At 45.2% G+C, this 11180-nt stretch overlaps 1 protein-coding gene across 1 annotated transcript in view; it reads right to left on the reverse strand.

The window, feature by feature from the left end:
- Positions 1-4716: 4716 nt before the first annotated feature.
- LOC308163504 (putative RNA-binding protein 46) overlaps positions 4717-11180 on the reverse strand; it is a gene marked incomplete at both ends in the record, with an annotated part of 13743 nt that continues 7279 nt past the window's right edge. The window contains 3 exons of the mRNA XM_080537682.1: positions 4717-4907; positions 8540-8642; positions 10433-11180. The exon at positions 10433-11180 is cut by the window's right edge and continues 67 nt beyond it. Of these exons, the coding sequence (XP_080393808.1) occupies positions 4717-4907; positions 8540-8642; positions 10433-11180 (1042 nt within the window). The remainder of the gene's footprint in view (positions 4908-8539; positions 8643-10432) is intronic.

Below are 11180 nucleotides of genomic sequence, written 5' to 3' on the forward strand. Positions count from 1 at the left end.
ATAAGGTTCAGATATAGGAAAAGTTAGGATATTTATAGCATAGCATAGAGTACAGCACAGTGTTTTATTGTATAGTATAGTAGTATAGTAGATAGTGTACATTGCCTTTATTTATGTAAACCAGCTCTTTTCCCTTTTTTATTTTACCCTTGGCCCTCGTGTTTTTAGTCTTTTTCCAAGCACCATTTCGTTGTATGGTACCTGTACTGTATTAATGACAATAAAGACCATTCATTCATTCATTCATAATACTGTTTTATACTCAATACAAAATAAAATAATATATTTAGATGTCTTTAAAAGGCCAAACTGATTGCATCACTTATTAAGCCACTATCACTATAACAATACAGAATAAAATATATACATGTCTTTAAAAGAACAAACTGATTACTTATTAAGCCACTATCACTTATATTCTCCTTCTTGGCACCACGTCCCATAAGGCTTCCCGTCACTACTCAAGGTTTTTCCTGGCTCAAAATGAGGCGGAGGTGGTACCAGTGGTGTTTGACATCGGGGGGGACCCATGAAGCGGGGCTGTCTGGGGGTCCTTAAACGAGCATAAAACACTTAATTTCTTGCATTCTGGTGAATTGATATGCACCAATTTGTGCCCTTTCTGCATCAATTTATTGTGGAAATGTCATTATATATGTAAAGGAAAAAACAATATTCAGGCACCAGATGACCATTCAAAATATAATGTAATATAATGCAATATAAGGCTCTCATGCATTCTGTATGTATTCTCCTTGAGCAGTCAACATCAACTATCAGCTGTTTCGCTAGCAAAAACGAAAGCTAACTTATTTGTAAAACAGCGCCCCCGCCACCACGTCGGCGCAATGCCGCAATTGCAGTTAAATACGACTGTCAAGAGTTTTGTCGAGAGCTGGAGGCGGCTATGACGGAGGCGGCCGCCTCATAGTTCTCTATGCAGGAAAAACCCTGCTACTCTCCTCTATCCATGCCCAGCGCCATTTATTCCTTACTCCTCGTTCTAGTATAGCTGTGTCTTCGCCAGGTTTAAGAAACTTGGCTTCCATTTTAATAGACTCTTACTAAAGTTAGCGAGATAGCGGGCTGCTAAAAGCGAACGTCTATAAAGCTAACATTACACTCATTCAAACTTCTTAAGGCCCGCCCCACTACTCTGCCTCCGATTGGCTAGAAGTCGTTGGTTGGCTTGAGCAATGTGATACCATTGGTAGGCGGAACTGTCTCTTTGCTGAAGATGACTCTTTAAATTACGATGTAAACAAATACCATGTGATTTTATTTATTTTTTTGCTAAAAATTCCCCCGCGCCGGAGATCCGGTACCATGCCGGAGAACTTTAAGCCCTGTAATTCTCCCCATGTATCTCCACCACACACACCCACACCCACACCCACACACACACCCCCAGGCACAACCTGCATTTCATGTGTTTATTGAATTCAACATGATCTCAGCAACAGTTAAAAAAAAATCCCAGTGAACCATCCACAGTCAATCTTAATCAGGGGAGGCTGGCGGAGGTAGAAATTGGAGGACGGGCTCACTGTGATGCACAGAACACAACCATCTGACACCATCCCTCACAATGAGCCGGTCCTCCGATTTCTAACCCCGCCAGCCTCCCCTTGTTTTAACACAGTAGAAACAGAGGTGGAGGAGGCTCCAAAACAAGAAATAACAAGTGTTATAACAGTTACAACAGTGTTCAGTTCATACAGCTGCAGTACAGACACACTATGGTGGTGTGTGTTTGAAGCGCTGGTACTTAATCATCCTGTCTCCCTCCGGTGTGTGAGGCTGTGTGGCTGAGATTATTCTGCCCAGAAGAACAAACAGTAAACCATCTCCCTGAACACAACATATTAAAATGCTAAAATTGCCTCCTGTTCAAATCCAAATGACCCAAGCAAAGTCAAAATAACTAACTAGGCACATGAGGGAACAAGTCCACCCCCCCTCCTGAGATGTAGTAGGTGTAATGAGCGGTGGTTCAGAGGACACCAACCTCCTACCCCCTCTCCCAACCCCCCTCTCTCCTGAGATGGTGTAATGGGTAGTGGACCAGAGGTAATCAACTAACAGGAACATTGTCTAAATTAAATCAACTAGGTACAAAAAACTGAAGGCGGTATCTCTCTTCTTTTCTTCCGCCCCTCCCTTCTCCTCCTCTTCTCTCTCAGGCGGTGGTGATGGGACAGGCCAGACTGAATCTGAGGGTACGATCAATTATCAATGCTTTCACAGTATTATGAACGAGTTAATAGTGTTATCAATAAATGTGTAGTGTTATATCAACACGTTCAGCGCAATCAATAAATGTAGTGTTATCAAAACGTTCACAGTGTTATCAATAAGTTTAGTGTTATCAATAGTGTTATGAACAAGTTAATAGTGTTATCAATAATTAAACAGTGCTATCAATAAGTTCACAGTGAAATATTCATGTTCATCAAATGCCTTTCCTCAGCTCTGTGAGAGGATCTGGAATATTTCATACTTCAGATTTTCTTCTTTTCCAACAATGTGGAAGAGTGTGAGATCAGCAGCCCTGCTCCCCACTGGGCATGAATAACCATCTGTCTTATTAAGCTGAATATGTGTGTGTGTGTGTGTGTGTGTGTGTGTGTGTGTGTGTGTGTTTAAAGAACTGAAGCTCAGCATGAAGTATCATGTTCTTGTATTAAGTCCTGGTGCTGAGGTTGCTCTAGTGGGACCGATCAGAGGAACTCTGTCTGGGTGAATAAAACCCATCTGATCTTGTGTGTGTGTGTGTGTGTGTGTGTCTAATCTGATTTTTTTGTATCTTAACTTCTAAGAAGTCAAGCTGAAGATCAAGAAAAGGCTGACTAGTGTTAACAGTGTTCAAGTACTATTCTCCTCTGTGTGTGTATGTGTGTGTGTGTGTGTGTGTGTGTGTGTGTGTGTGTGTGTGTGTGTGTATGTGTGTGTGTGTGTGTGTGTGTGTGTTTGTGTGAGTGAGCGAGTGCAGTGTTCTCCCCAGAGAATGGAAAAGTGGCACTGTGCCACACTGTGAACATGGCGGCACCACTATGTCAACACAAGTTAAACTACGTTATCAAAGTTCCAAACGTAAAGTCTAACAAGCTTCAGCCATGTTTAAGATCCAAGGGGGTTTGGTGCTCAGCAGAGGACATAACAGCAAATATAACAGCAAAACTATTACCTGGGCACTTCCATTAGACTACCCAAAGCGAGACACCGAAGCACTCATACAATCTGCTGTTTATTGCAGAAGAAAAGGGTGACTAACAAAAAAAGGTTTTGACTTGCGTCTTCCTCAGAGTCAATAACAGAACAGAGATATGGCATGGCCATGGCAGAGCCTTGTGATTGGATGTAGTAAGAACCTGCATATTGGTTAGAGTGAGTAGAAATGCATTAGGTGGAAGAAAAACTTCAGGGCGCTTCTCAAGAAGGTATTCTTCCACCTAATGAATGTCTACTCTCTCTAAAAGAGATGGCCCTCAAAACTAACTTCTTCCAATATGCAGGTTCTTACGACATCCAATCACAGAGCGCTGTCATGGGCGCAGGGTTTGCACCTAACTATACTAACCTCTTCATGGGTCATTGGGAAGAAAGGTTGATCAATTCCACCCATGTCATTTACATGCTGAAGTGCCCTTGTGATCGAGTCTACGTGGGTCAGACCAAGCGAGCACTCAAAGTGAGAATTGGAGAGGACGAAAACGCCATACGCAATAAAAATCTGGATTATGCTATGGCACGTCACTACGCTGAAGCAAACCACGGCTCGGTCTCCTCCCTCGAATTTATAGGCATAGAACAGGTTAAGCCATCCCCAAGGGGAGGCGACATGATCATTAACTACTACGCAGGGAAGCCTTTTGGATATACACTCAGCTGCAAGCTGCTTCTGGTGGAGTAAATGACCAACCAAGCCTCTCCTGTTTCCTATAATGATCCTTAGTCTACTATGTACTGTACTGTGAGAATAAATATCCAGAACATGTCAATATTTGTAAATATTAATATATTGTTTTTGCTATAGACCTACATAATTTATGACTGCTGTTTGAGATAATTGTGATGAGTCCCATTATTTATTCATATACATACATAATTATTTCTATCTTTGAAAATGGCTGACAATTATCCAATTATGTGGGTGGAGGATATACCCCCCCCTTTCCTCTGTTGTTGACTCTGGGAAGACGCAGGTCAAAATGTCAGTCACCCTGTTCCTCTGCAATAAACAAGCAGTGTGTGAGTGTATGAGTGCGCCGGTGTCTTGCTTTGCGTAGTGTAATGGAAGTGCCCAGGTAATAGTTTTGAAGTTTAACTACATATTTAGTAATGATAGAGTAACTATCTTTATTAAACTACATATTTAGTAATGACAGAGTAACTGTCTTCATTAAACTACATATTTAGTAATGACAGAGTAACTGTCTTTATTAAACTATATATTTAGTCACAACATTGTTGTTAAAAACAAAAGCTAAAGCGTTGTGATGTTCCTCAGTGAAGGCAGAGTTTTAGCTGGTTGTGATGTTCCTCAGTGAAGGCAGAGTTTTAGCTGGTATTTTTTGCACATGTTGACATGAATAAACGAGAGTCTGGTTTTGATGATGCAATCGAGCGCCACGCTGTTCAAACATCCTGGGTAGAACCCTGCTTGTGTGTGTGTGTGTGTGTGTGTGTGTGTGTGTGTGTACCTGTGGTGCGGGGTCAGAAGAACCCTGACTGGCTGGGGATGAAGAGCCTCTGGGGTGTCTGTGCGGTCAGGGGGAGAGGGCGGGAGAGGGGGGAGAGAGGGTAGGCGGGGTAGGTGTAGGCTCGACAGCCGCACGCTAGAAGGCCGGTGCTGGTCGGAGGGGGAGACAAGCTCCCAGGAGACCCCTCGTTCAGGAAGGAATAATCTGGAACGGAGAGAGAGAGAGAGAGAGAGAGAGAGAAGAGGAGGAGAGAGAAGAGGAGAGGAGGAGAGAGAAGAGGAGAGAGAGAGAAGAGGAGAGGAGGAGAGAGAAGGGGAGAGAGAAGAGGAAAGGAGAGAGAGAAGAGGAGGAGATAGAGAGAGAGAAGAGGAGAGGAGGAGAGAGAAGAGGAGAGGAGAGAGAGAGAAGAGGAGAGGAGGAGAGAGAAGGGGAGAGAGAAGAGGAAAGGAGAGAGAGAAGAGGAGGAGATAGAGAGATAGAGAGAAGAGGAGAGGAGGAGAGAAAAGAGGAGAGAGAGAGGAGAGGAGAGGAGGAGAGAGAAGGGGAGAGAAGAGGAAAGGAGAGAGAGAAGAGGAGGAGATAGAGAGAGAGAAGAGGAGAGGAGGAGAGAAAAGAGGAGAGAGAGAGAAGAGGAGAGGAGAGAAAGAGAAGAGGAGGAGAGAGAGAGAGAGGAGGAGAGAAAATAGGAGAGAGAGAGAAGAGGAGAGGAGAGGAGAGAGGAGAGGAGAGAGAGAGAAGAGGAGGAGAGAGAGAGAGAAGAGGGGGGGGGAGAGATGGGGAGAGAGAGAGAAGAGGAGGGGAGAGAAGAGGAGAGGAGAGGAGAGAAAGAGAGAAGAGGAGGAGAGAGAGAAAAGAGGAGAGAGAGAGAGAGAAGAGGAAGAGAGAGAGAAGAGGGGGGAGAGAAGAGGAGGGGAGAGAGAGAGAGAGAAGAGGGGAGAGAGAGAAGAGGGGGAGAGGAGAGGAAAGGTCAATAAACAGGTAGTTGAGCGGAGTGTTTGATCTGAGTGTGTCTGATCGTGTTGACACAGTGTGTTGGCTCAGTGTCTCTCACTCAACCAGGTTGTGTGTGTGTGTGTGTCAGGGTTTCCGTTAGAAAAAATTGGTGCTGGTCAACGTGTCCGGAAAGATTTCAATGTGTCGGACAAACGGGAGAAATTACGGTCATCATATTCAAATATAATATAGGTGTTTATCGCGGTGATTAGCTGTTGTATAGCCTATATATGCCATTTAATGTCTATTTCTCATCCGATACGATTAGATGCGAACTATATAATAATATAGGCTTTCATGATTCGCATGCGCTACTGTCCAGGGCTGCACGCGCGCCACACTGGGCCTAGTCACCTTTGCTACTTTGAATTACGACTGTAGGCTAAGATGTTTATTTCAATTGCATTAATGGGATTTGAGGATGTAATTGGTAATTTTAAGTATGCCTAGTTTAGCTTTTGATGTCTATTTGAACGGACTGCATCGATCGATCAATGAACGGACTCCACATTACGTTAACTGAAGTGTGTTAAATAGTTTCACGACAGTAATGTAAGTTTTCTATATTCTCTTTCCAGTTTTACCCTTTTTATCAATAAAACAACGTCATTTCTATAACCACGATTCGCTGATTGGGAAGGCATTAAGTCTAGCTGCCTGTCAAATCATACTTACTCGGACTCGGGAGTAGAGAATGGGGAGGATGTATCGGGGGGATACACACCCGAGGACTATTTCAATTTAGTGGCACAAATTAAACTCTAACACTATAGATAGACTAAATTGAACTAAGATGATGGACACCGACTGAATAACTGAGTGGGGGGAAGACAGATCTCAAATGTGGAACAATTATAACATTTAATACATAAAGATAAAACATACACAAATATATAACATTGATATCCCTAAACTCAAATGTAGTGTGGTATTGTCAACCTAATCTAATCAATCCTAATCTAATGGTACCAGTAGCCCAGGTTGTCGATAGTAGCGCACGTGGAGATGGACGAATGTAGAGGAGGAAAGTTCAATGGAAACTCCCGGAGTAGAAGAGCCAGGGGGAGTAGAAGAGGTAGCCAGGGGGAATAGAAGAGGTAGCCAGGGGGAGTAGAAGAGGTAGCCAGGGGGAGTAGAAGAGGTAGCCAGGGGGAGTAGAAGAGGTAGCCAGGGGGAGTAGAAGAGGTAGCCAGGGGGATGTTGTACTCTGAATCTCCCGACTCAGGGCTGGAACGGGCACGGCAGGCTCAATCAATGAACGGGGTTGAGATGGCTAGCGTCCTTTACTAGCCGCATCTCACGGCCCTCTGTGGTCATTCACTGTGCTCTAGCACATCCAAAACACGCAGAACAATTAACCTTGACTCCGGTCACTGCAGTGGTTTTATTTAGACTAGATCAAACTAAATTAACGGACGAATTTCTCCCTCACAACTACTCCCGAAAGGTACCTTCACTCTCCGCAAGCAATAAACTACTCGCGCCGTTGAGAGACAGGGTTGCCAGATGGGGCGGGTTACCGCCGAATGGGCTATTGGGTTTAGCGGACTAGTTAGGCTGTAAATTGTCAATCCCATCTGGCAACCCTGCCTCTGTTGTTCATCGCGTAGGCTAGTCTACACATTAATAATAAAAGAAAAAATATAGCCTATATATTCGTCTTTTTTAATGTAGAAGGAATCAGAATATGTGACAAATTAATTTTTGCAAATTGTATTCAAATTGTGCTTAAAGGGAATTATTTTCACCGGACATTATGACCGAAGAGGTTTAAATATGTCGGACTTCAACAGATTTTACCGGACAAAGACCAGTAATTACCGGTTAACGGAAACCCAGGTGTGTGTGTGTGTGTGTGTGTGTGTGTGTGTGTGTGTGTGTGTGTGCGTGTGTTAGTGGTGTACAGAGACATCATTATCTGTATCCGTATCTGTTCAACCTACAACATTATCTGTATCTGTATCTGTTCAACCTACAAAGTTATCTGTATCTGTATCTGTATTCGGATAGAAGACCAGAAGTGGGCGTGGTTTATACCGGAAGTCAGATTCAATCAGGCAAATGTTGTAGCTTCTAATCTAATATTCATTGGCAATGCAATGTTTGTGCCTTCAATCAATATTGGTTCAATTCATATTGGTTTATAATTAACATCATCACCACATCATCATACTGTATGTTTTATCTCTCTCTCTTTTTATTTTTTTTAACTAAACTAAGCTTTGAATCCCACCACCACCCCTTTAACTGGGGGACGTTGAACAACCAGAAACTGAAAAAATAATAATTTGAAACTGAAAGATTCTGTTTTGCATTGGAAATATAAATGATTTACATTAAAAATATATAGAAAAATATCCTTCAGTTGAAGGGAATCATCTTAAATTCCAATGATGCTGCATTTGCGTTTCTTGAAGTGTTAACATTACTGCAGTTCGCAAGGGAAATGTGAATTACTACTTCCAATGCGAGAGTTTCGCATCGAGGCAGCGCTGACTTGGTGGGGACGGCTACTGAATAGTGATCACTTTTCCAAAATGTGTAGTAAATGAAACGACTAGTTAGTGGAATCAAAGTCCTATGTTGCAAACAGAATGGGCATTTTTATCTTGTGACCATTCACAATGATATGAATGGATCTGAAGAAAAATAATGGCTGACGAACAGACATGTCAATGGCTTTTTTCAGAATAATAACAAGCAACTTCGGGTAGAAGCTGTATGTGTTTCCATCGCATTATATGTGCTTTCCTGAATAACTTATTTGTATTCGGGTACATCCCTAGTGTGTGTGTGTGTGTGTGTGTGTGTGTGTGTGTGTGTGTACGTGTGTGTGTGTGTACCCAGGTTCCGGAAGGCGTTCTGAGCGGCCAGCTCCTTGGCATCGTCCTGGACGCTGCACACCTTGTCAGGCATGAAGCTGCTCCTCGCTGGAGAGATCACCACCTAGTGGACAACACAGGCATCAACACACGGTGACCATCTCTCTCAGAGACACAGAGTCAGACAGACAGACAGACACAGACAGAGACAGACAGAGACAGATAGACACAGATAGACACAGACAGACAGACAGACAAAGACAGACACAGAGACAGACAGAGACAGACAGACAGACATAGAGACAGACAGACAGACAGACAGAGAGACAGACTGTCATGAATGTCTCCTGAATAATTAAATTAGGCTAACATAACAATAATGCACAACAGAAAAAGGCATGCCGCTATATCTATGTTTATAAAGCTCTCACTGGCACAGCACCAGAATATCTGAAAGACCTTCTGCTAGCATATCAGCCCAATAGAGCTCTCAGGTCTTCTGACGCTGGCTTTCTCTGTGTACCACATGTACAAAAGAAGAGATTTGGTGAGGCTGCATTCTCATTTGATGCACCCAGATTGTGGAATGCACTGCCAGTGTACAATAGGGATGCCAACCTCAGCAAATATGTTCAAGTCAAGACTAAAAATCTTTTTAATATTGCTTTTAAATGACTAAATAATTAAATTATGATTATATAATGATTAAATAATTTTGAGCTGCAACATTTGCAGGAAAATTGCTATACAAATAAAAGTTATTATTATTATTATTACTAAAACCCTGCGCACGCATTAGAGCGGTGCACGCATGTACAGTATAGCTGTTCAGTCCAATTACAATGTTTACCAATAGTCTAGTTATAGCCTACCCGAAATAAAAACGGCCAAATACCGGTACACAAAAAATGTATAAAGGATTTGTTCGTTTTTTCTCTACTGTACTAATAGGCATCTTTAGCCACCGTGTCAATTAGAGCAGTAGCCTCGTTTTTTAGCTGCAGGTTCTGCCACACTTGCATGTGTCGAGGCTGTCTTCCATAGGGAGAGGAGACCAGGTTTCCTTTACCAGTCAGTTAACTCTGCAAAAGTATGGCCCACACATCTGTTGCCCAGCGGCAATGCCTCAAACACACCCAAGTAAATCTCAACCTCAGACTCTTGGAAAACAGGGACCAATGAAATGTGTTAACTCACATCAAAACCTGAGGATCACTGCCCGCCAGCGTTAGATCCCATCGCTTATGGCGTATTCCTACACTAGCAATGTAGCCTTCAATGGCTAGGCTAGGCTAAAAACAAGTAGCCTAGTAGCCCAACTGTAAACACAAGTTGAATGACATCACTCCGCTCCACAGCAACCCCCCCCCGCCCCCCCCCCCCCCCTCCAAATATATTCTCATCGGATCCACACGATTCAGGTAGGTCACCTATTTTGGATTCAAAACGGCGAATTTCGCCGAAAGGTGAGCGATTATCATGCCTGACAGACACAGAGACAGAGACAAACAGAGAGACAAACAGAGACAGAAAGACAGACAGACACAAAGACAGACAGACAGACACAGATACACACATTCAGCCAGCCAGCCAGAGAGCCAGCCAGCCAGACAGACAGACAGAGGCAACCAACCAGAGAGCCAGACACAGAGACACACATTCAGCCAGCCAGCCAGCCAGAAAGCCAGCGAGACAGCCAGACAGAGAGCCAGCCAGCCAGACAGACAGAGAGCCAGCCAGCCAGCCAGACAGACAGAGAGCCAGCCAGCCAGCCAGCCAGCCAGACAGACAGACAGAGAGCCAGCCAGCCAGACAGACAGAGAGCCAGCCAGCCAGCCAGACAGACAGAGAGCCAGCCAGCCAGCCAGACAGAGAGGCAGCCAGCCAGAGAGGCAGCCAGCCAGCCAGACAGACCTTGTATATGAGCAGCAGCTTGCCGTCCAGCCCGGGGGTGGAGTAGAGGTGGTACTCAGGCAGATCCCAGCTGTTCTTGTGGCAGTAGAAGTCCAGCAGGGAGACGGCAGAGCAGAACTGGCCTGGCTTCAGAGAGTGGAGGCTGGTGGGAGTCAGGCTGGCCCCGGGGATGAAGGGATACACACATCTCTCCAGGTCCACCCCTCCTCCTCCCTCTCCTCCTCCTCCTCCTCCTCCGATGAAAGGACTGCCCAGGCGGTGAGGCATGCTGAAAGGCCGAAGTGGGGTCCCCCCCTCCATCCCCCCTCCTCCTCCTCCTCCCATCCCTCCATCCTCTCGGTAGAGGAAGCCCACTCCTCGTCCTCCTCCTCCTCGTACTTCTCCTACTCCGTTCCCCACATCGCCGTACGGCCCCACGACTCCTCCTCCGACTCCTCCACCCCCTGCGACCCCCGTGTAGCCACGGTTACCGAAGCAGCGGCGGGTGCCACCGGCGCCATCTCTGCTGACGGGCTTGGCCAGGGTGACCTCCACCACGGCTCCGTCGATGAGCGCCCCGTTCATGTGGTGCAGCGCGGCCAGGGCGTCCTCGCGGCTGTGGTAGTGGACTAAGGCGTAGTCCTTCTTGACGTGCTTCTTGACGCGCTCCACGGCGCCCGGCTTGAAGCGGGAGAACTCCAGGCGCAGGGCGTCCTCCGACGTGGCCACCATCAGGTTGCGGACGTAGAGGACGCGCATGTGCAGCATG

The sequence above is a fragment of the Nansenia antarctica genome (genome assembly GCF_963989245.1).
Source record: "Nansenia antarctica genome assembly, chromosome: 8".
In the NCBI taxonomy this organism is placed as follows: Eukaryota; Metazoa; Chordata; class Actinopteri; order Argentiniformes; family Microstomatidae; genus Nansenia; species Nansenia antarctica.